This window comes from Miscanthus floridulus, chromosome 12, assembly GCF_019320115.1.
Source record: "Miscanthus floridulus cultivar M001 chromosome 12, ASM1932011v1, whole genome shotgun sequence".
Taxonomy (NCBI): domain Eukaryota; kingdom Viridiplantae; phylum Streptophyta; class Magnoliopsida; order Poales; family Poaceae; genus Miscanthus; species Miscanthus floridulus.
Window position 1 is genome coordinate 81,108,845 of NC_089591.1, and position 17,068 is coordinate 81,125,912.

Below are 17,068 nucleotides of genomic sequence, written 5' to 3' on the forward strand. Positions count from 1 at the left end.
ACCATCTCAACCTGTGTTGGACAAGCTTTTCTTCAATTAGTGCTACCCCTAATCTATCACGTATATCATCGTTCCCTTGTATGACCGCAAATCCAACGTAACATACGTATTTCCGCGAAACTTATCTGTTGAACTGTGATTATTTTGTCATGGATGTCTAGTTCTTAGGAAAGATGCTGCCAAAATTTTCAATATCTTTTTTTTTACTTTTGTGAGATTTATGTGTTGTTGGGTAACCCTCGGTGTAGTTTTCTAGCCGCGGTGTTACAAGTGTGGCTAGCGTCCGGATGTTCGGACGTCCGTGCCTGCCCCGTCTACTGCTGTTGCATGTCCGTCTGTTGTTGCTACGCATGCTCGCTTGCCGTCGTTGTGCATGCTGCTACACCTGCGCGTGCTTGCCCGCCTGCTGTTGCGTCCACAGGGACCGCCTCCACCAGCGCTCGCTTCCCACGCCTGCTACTAAAAACACTTGCAACATGAGGAACTTGTTGTAACATATGTCTGAAACAGGTGAAATATTTGGAACATATGCTTGCAACATATGTGTATAGCTACGTAATATATGCAACATCCGAATAAAACACTTGCAACATTCGTCTAAAATAGATTAAACATACACTTGCAATATACGTGTATCGTTATTGCAACATATGCAACACCAAATTTAATTTTACAACATCTAGATGACACATAGGGAGCTCGACACCGGCGCGGAAACATGTATCGTTATTGCATTATATGCAACATTCATTGAAACGCATGAAACACATAAAGTTCGACATCGGCATGGATCTCGATGCCATGGAGTAGCGTGGAGGTCGTCGGTGTAGAGCTCATCCGCCGCACCGACCTCGGCAGTGTCCTCCACATGCTGATGGAGCGCAGCCGTGGCGGGAGACGCGGTGAATCCGCGCGGGCGGTGCGCGCGGCATACGACGCGGGCGGGCGGGGTTGGATCGGACTGACGCCCTGGAGCATTACCATTGACAAATAGGTCCACCCGTCAGTTTTTTTTCCTATTTCTTTTTCTCTTCCTTTCATCGTCCTTTCTCCCGAAGTCCCCATATACGTATATTTTTTTTAAAAAAAATCCCAACGCAATCGCAAGGCGCTGGCCTCCATCGCCGCCGCCTGCACATCCATCGTCACCGTTCGCGCCTCCGGAGCCCGCGACCGAAGCCTCGTCCCGCGCCCGCGACCAGCGACCGGAGCCCCACGCCCGCGGCGACGACTGGGCGGCCGCCGCCGTCGCCCTACCCCTGGTGCCAAGGTGTCCATCTCCGGGAGCTTCGCCGGCGACGAGAACCCACCAGGTACGCCCACGGCCGAATCCTTCTCTTCCTTTTCCTGCTGTGCGGAACCGAGTATCCAAACCCAACCAATTTGTATTCGTATCCGATCTGATCCAATTACAAGCGTCTTGGTGCGTGCAGAGCCATGCTGGGCGCGCGCGTGCAGCTGAAGGGGTGGCAACAGGCGGCTGTTGCATTTGGTTCTGCATTTGGGGCCTTGCTTGACCCAAGGAGGGCTGATCTTATAGCTGCTCTTGGAGAGACTACTGGGAAGCCGGCATTCGAGCGTGTGTTGCAACGAATGAAGAACAGTGCAGAAGGCAGGGTAAACACATACTGCCCCCCTCTTGTGTGTTCTAGTTGTCCTAGACCATTTATGGCTGGGAATTCCTTGATAGATTTCGGCAATAGCAGGTTTTGTAAATCAAGCGCAGAATTACCACATTAGTGAAACACAGTTGTTTACTTGTTTTTCTCATTTGAGAATGAAATTTACACAACAATCGCCAACAGGACGATACTCTGTTACTAGAATGGTTGTGAATACTGTTTTCCCCATTTTCCCTGGATGTTTTAGCAAGCTGATGTAATCAAGGACATATCTGATTAGGTTACTGTCTTGTGATTAATCATGTTGTGGTCAATTGCTGTATCCTACATTAGATTTCCATAGTATGATTGGATTCCAATTTCATGTGCAACTAAGATATGCCAAAAGAAAAACTCATGTCAACTTGCAGTTATATTACCAATTTCAGGTGCAGCTAAAATATTGTGGCCTGTATTTCTTCCCCCGGTCTATGTTACTGACCGACTTATTCCTCCAGGAAGTTCTTTTGGAGCGTCCTCGCGTTATATCCTCGCAGGTTTCCCATGCCTGGGACATGCCTCAGAACACATTTGGTGCAGCATATGCTCAGTTCATGGGATCAAGGCACTTCTCACCAGACAATCGCCCACCTGTCCGTTTCATGGACACTGACGAGCTTGCCTATGTTGCAACACGTGCTCGTGAGGTGCACGACTTTTGGCATGTGCTGTTTGGCCTTCCAACAAACCTGATTGGGGAGACTGCCCTCAAGGTGATAGAATTTGAACAAATGTTCCTCCCAATGTGCATGCTGTCGGTTGTAGGGGGCTCTGCAAGGTTCAGTGAGAAACAAAGGACGCTGTTTGTCCAGCATTACTTCCCATGGGCAGCAAAAGCTGGTCTCAAGTGTACTGATCTGATGTCTGTATATTACGAGGAGCACTTTCATGAAGACCTGGAGGAAGTGAGAAGAAACTGGGGAATTCTACCATGCCCTAGTCCCAAAAAGAGCAGTGTATAGACTATAGACTAGCATATTCTGCATGAACTTAATATTTGTTTCATATTTGGTTCCGTTAGTTGCTCGGTTCTTTTGGAATAACGTCATGACCTAATGTTCCTGAATACTGATACGTTAGCAAGTTCGAAGTATGGAAGTTGATGTGCAGTTCTCTGGAATACCAACAGGTTACTTTGAGATGATATAAACCCCGAGATTTTACTTCAACGCTTTTAAAGTAGTCTGACTGGTATTCTGCTTTAGTTCAGTACTAGAAGATACCCCGCGCATTGCTGTAGGATTCTCTTAAAAAAATTGTTGTATATGAGTTAAATCATCTATACGTTCTTACATCTATTCTTATCAAAATTGGTTGCGTTAAGAGGTTGGTTGAAAGTTAGTGGGATGCTGCCATTAGTGGGAAATGATATTGATAGTTAGTGGAAGATGGTGTGGATAACTTACATGTTAAGATAAAACTTGTAGTGAGGATTAGCTTTATAAGAGATATATAGATAGGATTAGCTTCATAAGAGATATATAGATATAGATAACAATGCACTTTTTCAGATTGAATTAGAAAGCCATAAACCCACCTTTACCCTCAGCTTCACGGGATCGGAGACAAACTGTGTTGTAACATGGCTTTGGCGGGTGGCGAAGGCCCCTGGCAGCGGGGTGTCGCCAAGGCGTCTTCGAGCGTCTTGGGGCGAAGACCGGGCGCTGACTAGGAGATTTCACGACCATGCTCGAGGGGTCATCACGGACTCCGCCAAGGCCAGGCACGCATCCCGCCGATCGCTCAGGCGGGCGTCTCCGGTATTACGGGCGGAGGCAGCCTTATCTCTAAACTAATCAAACAAACGATTTTGGCCAAGTGTGCGCAGGTACTCAAGCGCGGGTGCTCGCGGTGGGCGCAAGCGCGCCAGCATGGCTCCTGCGCGGCCGGGCGGAGACCTACGGATGATGTCTCCGGCCGGACCGGCGGGGACCCTCCAAGGCGACGGCACGCCACTGAGGGCGGAGGCTCGGAGGCCGGGCGGAGACCAGCTGGTGATGCCTCCGCCCGGACCGGCGGGGACTCTCCGAGGCAACGGCGCACCCCTGAACGCGGAGGCCAGCGGCGAGAACCTTGGCCCCCGCGCGGCCGGGCGGATACCCGCGGAGAACGTCTCCGACCGTCCGGCGGAGACCCGCCAAGGGAGTGGCGCGCCGTGGGGGATGAAGGCCGGCGCCGGGGAGCCAGGCCTTTGGGCCGAAGACCAAGCTACAGTGGGCCGACTGCTCATGGAGGCCCATTGCTTAGAAACGGTGTGGCAGGACTACCCCGCGAATAAGAGGCTAGCGGCAGAATATTCCAGGAATATACTGTAGCAGTTGAGGGGCATTGTAATAAAATCTGTTATGTGGTAGTTGAGTCCTATAAATAGGGAACACTTGTAACCATGAAGGTAGTTGGTAGATGAATTAATGAAACCATAGCTTCTCGTGCCATTCCCTTTCTCTCCACTATCTCCCCTGTCGCTCGTACCCCGAGCCTCCGCCCGAGGCCGGCCGTCCGACGGGCGGAGGCCTTGGTCTTCGCCACGCAGGTTGAAACCTCTAGTTTCAACATTGGCGCCCACCGTGGTTGAGCCAAGGCAAACCAACGATGGTAGGGAAAAGAAAGACCACCACCAGAGCAGCAGCGACCACAGGTCAGCGAGGAAGGCCTAGACGCAACATTCGTAGCGCCTACGCAACCTCGCCAGCGGAGGATGACACCAGAGCAGACGCCCAGGGTCAACCACCGGAACCCCAAGACCAAGAGATTCAAGATCCGGAGGCCCAACCAAACTCAGCCACAGCACCCGAGCAAGAACTGCAACAGCTACAAGCACAGTTGCAAAGAGCGCAACAAGAGAGGGACAAAATGGCAGCAATATTCGCAGCTAATCAGCAAGCTATTCAAGCGTCAGCACAAGCAGCAGAAATAAGGCAGCAGTTGGCAGTCCTACATGCTGAGATGCTAAGTATGCAGCATGCAGTACCAGCAACAACCTCCGCAATTCCAGCCTCCGCAGCAACACCAACTGCAGCCATGCTTCAGGGTTCTACGCCAGTGATCAGCCAGCCGACAATGCCATCGCAGGTAATGCGGAGGCCTATCGATCCCAAGTCCCCACTATCTGAAGGCATACAACAGTTGCCATGGCCAACATCGTACAAGCCAATCACACTACCCAAGTTCAACGGAAAGACTGACCCCCATCAGTTCATTATGAGTTACGAGGCAGCAGTAGCCTCCGCCAGCGGAGACGATGCCGTCTTGGCAAAGTCATTTGTCATTGCAGCCGAAGGCGACGCGCTGGCTTGGTATTCTATGCTCAAACCAAGTACAGTCTATTCTTGGGAGAACCTTTGGGACAAGATATTGGCAAACTTCAAAGGGCTAACAGCACAGTCGCTGACTTCCACAGATCTGTTTTAGTGCAAGCAAATGCAGGGAGAAACACTACATGACTACTTCCAGAAATTCGTGCAACTAAAGGCGAAGGCACCAGATGTCCCAGACGAGATCGCCATTGAAGCAGCGATCAAAGGCCTCCGAATTGGGCCGTTCGCAGCACACTTAGCAAGAGAGAAATCAACCTCCATTCAGTAGTTGTACAACGAGTTTGAGAAGTACTGCAGATCAGACAATGACCTACGTAAGAGGCTGGAGGAGCAAGGTCAAAACAGACAACAAAACAGCAGCAAAAATTCCCAGAAAACCTATATGAACCAGAATGTATCAAATCAGAAGCCAGGCCAGGGACAAGTGCTCAGTATCAAGGGTCAACCCAAACACGAGCAAGGGCAACAGCCAGCGCCAACACGGCCGGAGACCCAAACAAGGAACCAAGGTCGCCAAGGTTACCAAGAAAAAAACTGGAACAGAAACCAAAGCCAGAAACAACGCAAGCCATATTGCGTCTTTCACGGCGAAAACGCAGAGCACAGCACCAAAGATTATCCGGAGACAAAAGAAACATAAGAAAGGATGAAGAACAAGCAGACTACCCAACCTCCGACACAGCAGAGCGCAAGAGAGGTCAACACCACATACACAACTGGCCACCAGCAGTACTGCCTAATGTACCCAGCGCTAAACGCAACACAAATACATGCCTCCACACTGGCCTCTGCCTATTACCCAAACTTCTTACCAGCATGGCGGTCATCACCCTCGCAGCAGCCTCCGACGAGCAACTATAGGGCGGAGGCAAGCCTAACCTACATAAACCCAAAATCTCCCCATATAACCTACCTCGAAACAAACCCACCGGAGCAAAACCGAATAAGGTTCGAGCCTCCACAGCCACAGCACCACATGCAGCAACTGCCTCCGCCACCACCACACAACCAACCTGCAACACCAAAAAATGAGCCAAACCCAGAAAACCAGGTCAACCCTCATGGAGCACTGCCAACAATAGGCATGATATTGACAATCGCCGAAGGATCATCGATGGAGTTTCAAACAAAAAAGCAGAAAAAAGATCACCTCCGCCTGGTAAACAATGTAGCAGTCCAAGGCCCGACGAAACACACAGATTGGTCCAGAGTCCCAATCACCTTCACAGAAGAAGATCTCCAGCTAGAAAGCTACCCTCACGCAGACGCAATGGTGATCAAGACAAACATAGCAGCATGGGAGATAAGTAGAATACTAGTCGACACAGGCAGCTCGGCAGATATCATCTTCGCAAATACATTCGACCAAATGAAGCTCAGCAGAAATCAACTACAACCCTCCGAATCCCCTTTAATAGGATTCGGAGGCAAGCAGATACAAGCATTAGGAAAAATCTCACTCCCAGTATCGTTCGGAACCCAAGCGAATGCTAGAACCGAGTACATAACCTTCGACGTCGTTGATCTGTATTACCCATACAATGCCATCTTGGGCAGAGGATTCACAACCAAATTCAACGTAGCACTGCATATGGCCTACCTGTGCATGAAAATACTAGCACTCCATGGTATTATCACAGTTCAAGGCAGCCAGAAAGAAGCAAGAAACATAGAGAAAGCTATCTACAGAGCCCAAAGAAACATCAATGCAGTCGAGTCGGCAAACAAAGAACTAGAGCCTCTGGACATGCCCAAAGGAGAAACAGATATGGCAGGTCAAGAAGAGACAAAGCTGACCCCTCTAGAAAAAAGAGTTACCAGACAGAAAAGTAACAATCAGCTCAAAATTGTGCAAGGCAGAAGAGGAAGAGCTCATGGCAACCCTAGTCAAAAACAAGGACATCTTTGCCTGGTCAGCCTCCGACCTCTAGGGAGTCAGCAGGGACATCATACAGCACGAACTGGATATCAACGAAAACATGAGACCAAGAAAGCAAAAACAAAGAAAAATGTCAGAGGATAGAATCCTGGCAGCAAAGGCGGAGGTGCAAAGATTGCTAGATGCAAAAGTGATCAGGGAAGTCAAGTATTCAGAATGGCTCGCAAACGTAGTCTTAGTACCAAAGAAAAATGGCAAAATGAGAATGTGCATAGATTTCACAGATCTGAACAAAGCTTGCAAGAAAGACCCCTTCCCATTGCCAAGAATAGATGCCTCCGTCGATAAGGCAGCCAGATGCCAAAGGTTCTCCCTCCTCGACTGTTTCTCTAGGTATCACCAAATCTAGATGAAAAAAGAAGACGAAGACAAGACAAGTTTCACCACCCCATTCGGGACATACTGCTACACCAGAATGCCGGAGGGACTAAAGAACGCCGGAGCAACCTTCGCTAGAATGACAAAGGAGATTTTGGGATCACAGCTAGATAGAAACATCATAGCCTATGTCGATGACATAGTCGTCATGAGCAAGAACAAGGACGATCATGTCTCCGACTTACAGGAAACCTTCGCTAACCTCAGGACAGCAGGCCTCCGCCTCAACCCAGAGAAATGTATATTCGGAGTTACAAAAGGGAAGATGCTCGGTTATATCATAAGCAGCGAAGGCATCAAAGCAAACCCGGACAAAACCAGAGCAATAATAGCAATGGCAGAGCCCAAAAACAAGAAGGAAGTACAAAAGCTAATGGAAAGAATAGCAGCGCTCAACAGATTCATCTCAAAATTAGCAGAATGTAGCCTACCCTTCTTCCAAGCCCTGAGGGGCGGAGACAACTTCGAATGGGGGCCCAAGCAGTCAGAGGCATTTCATGACTTGAAAGAGTATCTGTCAAACTCACTGATGGTCTCCGTCCCAGAATCGGACAGCCACCTATTGCTGTATGTGGCGGCCTCCGACCATGCAGTCAGCGCAGTTTTAGTCCACGAGCTAGAAAAAGAATCAGGCAAAACTCAAAAACTAGTTTATTTCATCTTAGAAGCATTGTTCGGAGCCAAGCTAAACTATACAGAGGTAGAAAAAGTCACCTACGCAGTGCTAATGGCATCAAGAAAACTAAAGCATTACTTTCAAGCCCACGAAATCTCAGTTCCAACATCTCTGCCACTACATGACTTGCTCAGAAACAAAGAAGCCTCTGGCAGAATAGACAAATGGGCTACAGAACTATCACAGTTTGGAATCTCATATGTCCCCAGAACAGCAATCAAATCACAAGCATTAGCTAATTTTGTAGCAGATTGGACACCTCCGACAGAGCCTAAGACGTAACCAACAGCTCAAGGCTGGATAGCATTCATGGATGGAGCCTGGGGCCAAGCTAGAGCAGGAGCCTCCGCTGTCCTAACGGGACCTTCCGGCATCAGACTAAAATACGCAGCAAGGCTAGAGTTCAAATCAACAAACAACATAGCAGAATACGAAGGCCTGATATTAGCGCTGAGCAAAGCAAACCCTAGGGGCAAAAACATTGACAGTCAAAACAGATTCTCAAGTGGTCACTGGCCAAGTAGAGAAAGAATACACATCAAGAGAGCCAGAACTCTTCAAATACCTATCCGTTGTTAGAAACATGGAGCGGAGATTCGAGGGTTTCACTCTAAAGCACATCCCAAGATCAGAAAACATAGAGGCAGATGAATTGGCAAAGGCTGCGGCAAACAACGTGCCACTGCCTCCAAACACTTTTTACTAGATCTTAAAGGCTCCAGCAACTGCGGAGACATCGAAGGCACCAAAACCCATACTACACCTGCAAAATGAAGATTGGAGAAAGGTGATAACAGAATTCCTAAAAGGCAAAACAACCGAAGAAGATGAAGCAAAAGCAGCAAGAATACAGGCCAGGGCAAGAAATTACACAATCGTAAATGGCGTACTATACAAGAAAGGAGTAGTCTAGCCTCTTCTCAAATGCATATCGCAGAGCGAAGGCATAGAATTGCTTCAAGAAATACACTCAGGAATTTGTGGGTCGCACATTGGCTCCAGAGCTTTATCAGCAAAGGCAATAAGACAAGGCTTTTATTGGCCAACAGACATACAAGATGCAGAGTAGACAGTCAGAACATGCAAAGCATGCCAAACTTTCTCTCTAGGACAGTCAAAACCATCGGCGGAGACCCAGCTTATATCTCCGATATGGCCGCTGCAAAGATGGGGGATGGACCTGGTCGGCCCATTACCTCCATCCCAAGGAGGAAACAGATTCGTAGTAGTGGTAGTGGAATATTTCACAAGATGGATAGAGGCAAAGCCGCTGGCGAAGATAACCTCAGAAACTATCAGAAAATTCTTCTAGCAGAACATCGTTTGTAGATTTGGTGTACCAAGGATCTTGACAGTAGACAATGGAAAACAATTCGATTCAGAGAACTTCAAAGAATTCTACAAAAGCATAGGGACAAAATTAGCCTTCGCCTCTGTATACCACCTAGAGTCTAATGGAGCAGTTGAAAGAGCAAACAGAATAGTCTTTTCAGCAATATCAAAGACACTGTTGGGCCTACGCAAAGGAAGATGGATAGATGAACTACCTAGAGTTATTTGGTCACATAATACATTCATCTCAAGAACAACAGGATTCACACCATTCAAACTGCTTTATGGAGAAGAGGCCATGATGCCAGAAGAAATAAAGCACGAAAGCCTCCGCACAACAAGCCAACTGATGTTGCAAGATGAAGAATATGCAAAAGAAACAATAGAAGCCACCAGACTGGAAGCAGTTGACAACATTGCAAAATATCAGTCACAAACCAAGAAGTGGAGAGACTCTCAGGTGGTAAGGAAAGACATAAAACACGGAGACCTCATACTCAGGAGAAAACCAAACGCACAACTTGTCGGTAAGTTGCAAGATATTTCTTTAGCTGGGTGTTTTAGCTGTCTGGAGGTGTGGGTCTCCGACGCTGCACACCCGTGGGACATGGTTGATCTTTGGAGATGGCAGGTTAGGTCTCCGGCGTCAGGGGGATGTTATGAGTTTTCATGCGATATCCCCCTGCTCCTGTAGGCCTTTGCTATTCATTACCATGTCGTAGGCCCTCTCTCTTTTCCCACTGTCTCCGACTGTCTACAGTTGCCTCCGATTTTACGAGTTTTTGTACAATATCTACGGCCGATTTGGATATCTAAGGAGACCCCTGCCTCCATGGCTATTGTTATGGCTTTTGCCTGCACTATGCCTTGCTCCCCCGTTGCGCCCTTGCGCCTTATGCTGACTGAGTTTCTTAAGGGCACGGGGGGAATCCGTTTTTATTGTGGGGTGTTGGCTTTCGGGCGTTAACATTTTTGTACGTTGTTAGGTGGAACGCATCTTGGCTTTAATGGCCTGTATGTTGCCTGAATTAATCATTCTTCTTGAGATCTTTGAAGTAAAGAGGCCTGGTGCTGTAGTGGTGGTAGTGTTTTGTCAGGTACTTTCTGTTTTTCCTATTTCGGATAGCGGAGAGCTTTTTCCTAGTTTTTGCGCCACAATTTTGTTTCCCCTGACGCTAGGGTTTTTTTCTCTTTCTTTTTTTTCAAAGGACGGAGGCCTGTTCCACCGAGGTTGTTGCCCTGATGCCTGAGTTCGGTCAGATCTTTGTCAATGGTCGGAGGTCTTTTTGGCCAAAGATTTTTGCCTTGAAGCCTGACTTTGGTCAGGTCTTTGTCAAGGGTCAGAGGCCTTTTTGGCCCGAGATTTTTGCCTTGATGCCTGACTTTGGTCAGGTCTTTGTCAAGGGTCGGAGGCCTTTTTGGCCCGAGATTTTTGCCTTGATGCCTGACTTTGGTCAGGTCTTTGTCAAGGGTCGGAGGCCTTTTTTGGCCATAGAGGTCGTTTCAAATTGCCCTTGCCTATGGCTGGCGCTTTAAAAGGACCTATTTTTTTTTGTTTACCGAATATTGCGGCGCCAAAGCTGGCCGCTTTCGGTTTTGGGTTCTTTGTGGTGTTCTTTTCGGGAATTACCTCTTTATACTTATAGAGGATTTTTACATTGAGCCTGCCTCGTTAAAAACCTCACCTCCGTTTGGAGTTCCCCTGTGAGGAAAAGAGTGTAGGCTCTTTTACATTTTGTTTCGAATGAAGTAGTAAAAAAACTAAGGTAATTGCATATAGGGGCCTCCGCTTATATTTTGCAGAGGTTGCCCTTTGGTACATTGCCTAGATGTAGTATCTACGAAGGCTGTCGATATTCCATGTGTGGGTTGTTGTGACACCTTCGCTGTCGGTCAAGTGGAAAGAACCAGGTCAGCCTGCTGCCATTGCTGTGTATGGGCCTTCCCATTTCGGAGTCTCTGTCGTCTGCACAAGCTGCGCCAAACCCCCAGCCGAATCAAACGACGAATCGGCAAACCTCGCCAGGCGGACTTCAAGTACACCTCCGTCGGTCGAAAAGCTACGGAGACTTCTACCCCGGCCATCAAGCAAACACAGAGAATGAGAAAAAATAGGGCGAAGGTCCTGGCCACCACCTCTGTATCGCGCTCGATCGCCCAAGCAAAGGACAACGGTGCGCGAGCTCGGGACTAGACGAGATATGTAAACTACCACGATGGGCTCAAGACACCGCACAAACAATCAAGAAAGTGAACCTGTCTTGTATTCCATAAAGTGTCGAGAAACATTCTTACAGGACACCAACTTGAAATAAAATCCTAACTATTGTGGCGGAGGTCCGCGCCAAGCGAGCGCGCGAGTAAACCCAGCGCGCTCGTCGGCTATGTCAAACCTAATCGACTCAAATACGTCATGCGCAATGCTACGGGGAAAGGCCAAACGCCAATACTCCCAAAGCTCTCCGCTCACGTAAATACCGTCATTGTAGAGAGTCAAAGGAGCAACGTCTTGCGCAGGCTCCCGATTCGGAACCTGCGCAAGATTAAAATTTTGCACAAAACCATTCAGAACAAAATAAACTTTATTCACAAAAGCACAGTTGGACTGCGAGGTACACGCTAGAACATCTAAATGCTACAAAGAGCCTAGACCTCTGGCGCATCAGCAGCGGCGGAAGTCCCTAGAGCGGAGCTCGCATCAGCGGTGGGCGGAGACGGAGCCTGCAGCCTCCGACCACCGACTCCACCGATGGTAGATCCCCCCAGAGCACCACCAGCGGTGGAGGCACCAACCGCAGACACCAAGCGCGGAACCGACGGAGGCCTGCCCGCAAGACCCTTCTGCGCATCCTGCAGCGTAGGCTAGAAGGTCAGGGCCAAAAGCAACGAAAAAAGGGAGAAAAAGGGCGACTACAAAAACTGTAAGTACCTTCGCCCTCTTGTCCTCTGCCAGTTTCCGGGCAACAGATCTCCCAAATGGAGCCCAAAAGTGCCCGATGAAATTTCTCAAGGTTTTTCACAAGCCAAGAGAGGTCTCACCGAGCTCCTCCAGACCAGGCAGCGCCCCCTCCAGAATACTTTCAGTGTGCGTACACCCACCACGTGCCAAAAGTTTGGCATAGTTCACCACTCCCGCTAGTGCACCGTAGTCCGTGCAACCGTTGATCAGACTAGGGAGCTTCGCAAGATGACGCTTTAGCCAGGAAGCGAGGGCGTACACGCTGTCTTCTTCCAGAGGAGCGGAGGTCTCGCCTCCAAGCTCGACAACGGTGGCCCAGTAGTGACCAACAGTCACAGTGAGGACCCCTTTGACCGAGTCCAAACGCCTCGTCGTCAGAGAAAGTTGCTCCCTCACCGCTGCTGCGGACTCCTTCTCAGAGGCAAGCTCTCACCAGAGACCCTCGCCCAGCTCACTCGCCCTATGAGTCTGCTTGGCAGACAAAACCTTCGCCTCCCGGGCCTTGGCAAGATCGACCCTCAAGCCATCCTTTTCTCGCTCTTTCTCCGTCAGAGACAGGCGGAGAGCTGTGAGGGAGTCCGACAGACCCCCTTTTTCACCTTCCAGGCGCTCGATTTCCACCTTGAGCGCTTCGATCGTGGCGTCACGATCGGAGACCTCCCGGGTGCAACGCTCTTCCATTACAACGCCCGTGTGATACCCCTACGATAAAAAAACCCCGAAGCAATCAACGGCGGAATCAAGGACAAGACTAGAAACGAGCGTACACAAAAAATAATAAAACAACGAAAGGGGTAAAACCGCCAGAGGCGCACCAGGCTCTGGTGTTCCAGGTGAACGCGAAGAAGCTGGAAGAAATCCATATCCCTCAAACGCTGTTTGAAGCGATCTATTCAAAGAGGAACAAACAAACAAGAAACGATGAGGTGAGAAAAGCAAATTTCACGTTAAACGCACCAACAGCCAAAGACCACCTCCGACGTCTCCAAGAACGGCAAGATAACACTCCTCCCAACCTGAGATAGAAGTGTCGGAGGAGCCTATGTAAAAAAGACACAACAACAGCTTAGGTTGGAGGGCAGATCACAAACAAACCAGATGACGATCAAAATGAAAACATTTTTACTTACTCGGACCCAGCGCCGTCAGCCCCGGTTGCCCTAGACCAAACCTAGCACCAGCGGTAGCTGCTCGCTCCTCTAGGGTGAGAAGTCCAGCCATGACATCACCTACAAAGCAGCAGGTGCATAGTATTGGCACTTGGCACAACACGCAAAGGAATGAACCGGGCGAAGACAATAAACATAAAGATGTGCACCAAACGAGCTTACTCATAAAGAGCCCGGGCAGAGCAGCTTGCCGCGCCCTCTGAGCAGAAGTCTCCGCCGTATCGTGTGATAAAGGCCCAAGGGGACGGACTTCCCCAGCCAGTGGCCCGGTGGGTGGAGGGCTCGAAGAAGGCCGAGCCACCGGAGCCTCCTCAGCAAGAGCGGCCTCCGGCCACCCTACGTCGGCCGTAGGTGTGGGCGAAAGCGCGACAGTGGCGGAGGGCGAAGGAACATGCCGCGGGATGGCCTCCGTGTCCTCTTCAGAGCTTGAGCACAGCCTGCCAAGAACGTCGGGCATAGGCTCGACGGCGCTATCTTCTGGCCGTTCGCCGACGCTCGTAGCACCATGCGAGGAGCACGTCGGGATAACGCCGGTCTCCGGCCACCCGGCACCGCTCACCGCCACACTCGTCGGGCACACCGGAGCTATGGGAGAGCCGCGATCCCCTCCGCTCGCAACTCGAGCGTCCGCTGACGGGGCGGAGGAGCTCTCAATGTCTTCGCTGCCGGCAAAGGCAGCGCCCGCACTGCCAGCGAAAGACAAAGCCGGCGCGACCAGCGGGGCTCTGCTTTTCTTTCTCTTTTTCACAGGCGCCCGAGATACGGCGGTGCCCTTCCTATTTTTGGATTCGGCCTCCACTGTAACATTATTTGCGTAGGCTTTCTTCTTCTTCTTTTCAATCGAGGCCAGGACCTCAGCAGGAACTTCACGCTCCCGGTATATGATACCGACCTCCTCGAAAACTCGATTGAGCCGCGGCATGGTGCCTACCATGGCCATCCGGGACATGTACTTATGCTCGGAAATCTTGCCAACCAATCCTATGGTGGCTTCCTCGACTTCGGAGATGAAACCGTCCTCCATCACCCCCTCTCCCAAGGACTGACCGAAGCGGGGGAACGGAATCTCGGCCTCCGGCTCAAAAACGGGAACCTTGACCTGTTCCAGCTGAAAAGCTGGGTTGTTTTTCCCCAAGGGCCAGTAGTTGGAGGCCATGATCTCCTCCACCAGATCGCGACCACCAGAGTAGCGGCACGCGGCCGCAAAAGCCCGATCACAGGCCTCCCGCGTCGGAGACACCTCCTCCGGCGGATCCACGCGCGTGTGTGGCACCATCTCCTCCATCCGAGAAGTCAGTGGATACTCCGAGACTTCCTTGCCATCCTCGGTTGTGCTGCGGACCCCATAAGTCTTCACGTAGAACCATTGCTCGAGCCAGCCACGGTCCCACTTGCCCTTCTGGCAAAAAGATATCTCCAGACGGTCCACGTCTTGGTTCCTCTTGGACATGAAAGTGCAACTACCGTACTGATAGGTCACTTCCACCTCCTTGCCATCTCGCACCTCCTTCTTCCTCTTTGGCTGCTTCTGTAGTTCATAGTATGTGCAAAAGGTGTCGACATCCGGCTCGGCACCATAAGAGACGTACGCCCAGCAAAATTTGCTAAGTGTCAGGAAAGCAGTGGGAGTTAGATGATGGAGCTGAACATTGAAGGTCTCCAACACCCGGCGGAGGAAGGGAATGTAAGGAAATCGGAGGCCGCAGGTGAAGAAGTCCCGAAAGACCATCGCATATCCTACCTCTGGCTCCGGAACAGTCTAACCCGGCGAAGGGATCTTCACCCGAGAAGAAGGAAAACATGACTCCTTCAGCATCTCCGTGATTGCCTCCTCAGTAATAGAGGACGGGCCGAAGTCCCAAGATTTTATCGCCATGTCTCCGGAGTCCGCGGCGACTAGGTCTCCGACAGACGCAGAGACGCTCTCCAAATCCTCCTCCACCAGCTTTTCCAACTCCAACGCGGAGGCAGAGGCAAGCATGCACTCCTCAAAGCGTGCACCCCAGCCGACGGCCCTAATGTCGAGAAGGTGGCGGTAGGGTCCAGAGAAGGCGGGCCGGCGAGTTTGGGTGGAGGCGGAAAGGAAAGCCACCACGACTGCAACCTAAGCGCGAGACGCGAACAGAAAGACGGAACGAGCAAGGGCAGCGAGAGGCGAAAGCGAAGAGGGCAGAGAACGTTTTCTTGGACGCAATGAAAGCGAGTGAGCGGTGTGTGGGGGGACCCCACCACCAAAAGCACCCTTATATAGGCAGCGGGCAGGCGGCCCGACTCCCGCCACACAACGGTCATCTTCGGAAGTTTCGCCCGCTGCACAACGGTCACCTCCGAAAAAATCGCGGGGAACGTAACGGACACTGACACAGCGGAAACGGCCGTGACGTAGGGCAACGGCTACATTTGCCGCCCAACGGCTATTCTCGACGAGACCAACGGCTACGCCAGAGCGGGCCAGGGGGGAAGTAGCGGGGTCTCGCTCGAAGACGCCGAAGGTGGCCTCCGCCCCCGTGGACGCCTTCGGCTAAGGCGTTTTGAGCTCACGGCACGCTCTGGCGAACCATGGTCTCAAAAGGGGGGGGGAACTGTTGTAACATGGCTTTGGCGGGTGGCGAAGGCCCCTGGCAGCGGGGTGTCGCCAAGGCGTCTTCGAGCGTCTTGGGGCGGAGACCGGGCGCTGACTAGGAGATTTCCCGACCATGCTCGAGGGGTCATCACGGACTCCGCCAAGGCCAGGCACGCATCCCGCCGACCGCTCAGGCGGGCGTCTCCGGTATTACGGGCGGAGGCAGCCTTATCTCTAAACTAATCAAACAAACGATTTTGCCCAAGTGTGCGCAGGTACTCAAGCGCGGGCGCTCGCGGTGGGTGCAAGCGCGCCAGCATGGCTCCTGCGCGGCCGGGCGGAGACCTACGGATGATGTCTCCGGCTGGACCGGCGGGGACCCTCCAAGGCGACGGCACGCCACTAAGGGCGGAGGCTCGGAGGCCGGGCGGAGACCAGCTGGTGATGCCTCCGCCCGGACCGGCGGGGACTCTCCGAGGCAACGGCGTGCCCCTGAACGCGGAGGCCAGCGGCGAGAACCTTGGCCCCCGCGCGACCGGGCGGATACCCGCGGAGAACGTCTTCGACCGTCCGGCGGAGACCCGCCAAGGGAGTGGCGCGCCGTGGGGGATGAAGGCCGACGCCGGGGAGCCAGGCCTTTGGGCCGAAGACCAAGCTACAGTGGGCCGACTGCTCATGGAGGCCCATTGCTTAGAAACGGTGTGGCATGACTGCCCCGTGAATAAGAGGCTAGCGGCAGAATATTCCAGGAATGTACTGTAGCAGTTGAGGGGCATTGTAATAAATTCTGTTATGTGGTAGTTGAGTCCTATAAATAGAGGACACTTGTAACCATGAAGGTAGTTGGTAGATGAATTAATGAAACCATAGCTTCTCGTGTCATTCCCTTACTCTCCACTATCCCCCCTGTCGCTCGTACCCCGAGCCTTCGCCCAAGGCCGGCCGTCCGACGGGCGGAGGCCTTGGTCTTCGCCACGCAGGTTGAAACCTAGTTTCAACAAACTGAAAAGCCAAGTAGTAATAATTTAAGATGTAAAAACGGAGAGATGTTTAAGGAAGAACAAGTTCTGCATC

The 17,068-nt window shown here is 51.2% G+C and overlaps 1 protein-coding gene across 1 annotated transcript; it reads left to right on the forward strand.

Moving 5' to 3' along the window:
* Positions 1 to 831: 831 nt before the first annotated feature.
* Positions 832 to 2,995, forward strand: LOC136497959 (ubiquinone biosynthesis protein COQ4 homolog, mitochondrial-like). The gene is made up of 3 exons (XM_066493867.1): positions 832 to 1,313; positions 1,434 to 1,617; positions 2,120 to 2,995. The coding sequence occupies exons 2-3, from the start codon at positions 1,438 to 1,440 to the stop codon at positions 2,621 to 2,623; spliced, it is 684 nt and encodes a 227-aa protein (XP_066349964.1). The 5' UTR covers positions 832 to 1,313; positions 1,434 to 1,437; the 3' UTR covers positions 2,624 to 2,995.
* The last annotated feature ends 14,073 nt before the right edge of the window (positions 2,996 to 17,068 follow it).

Coding starts and splice junctions, on each gene's coding strand:
- LOC136497959 (XM_066493867.1), top strand. CDS start 1,438: ATGCTGGGCGCGCGCGTGCAGCTGAAGGGGTGGCAACAGGCGGCTGTT. Junction 1,618..2,119: donor AGAACAGTGCAGAAGGCAGG/GTAAACACATAC, acceptor TTATTCCTCCAG/GAAGTTCTTTTGGAGCGTCC.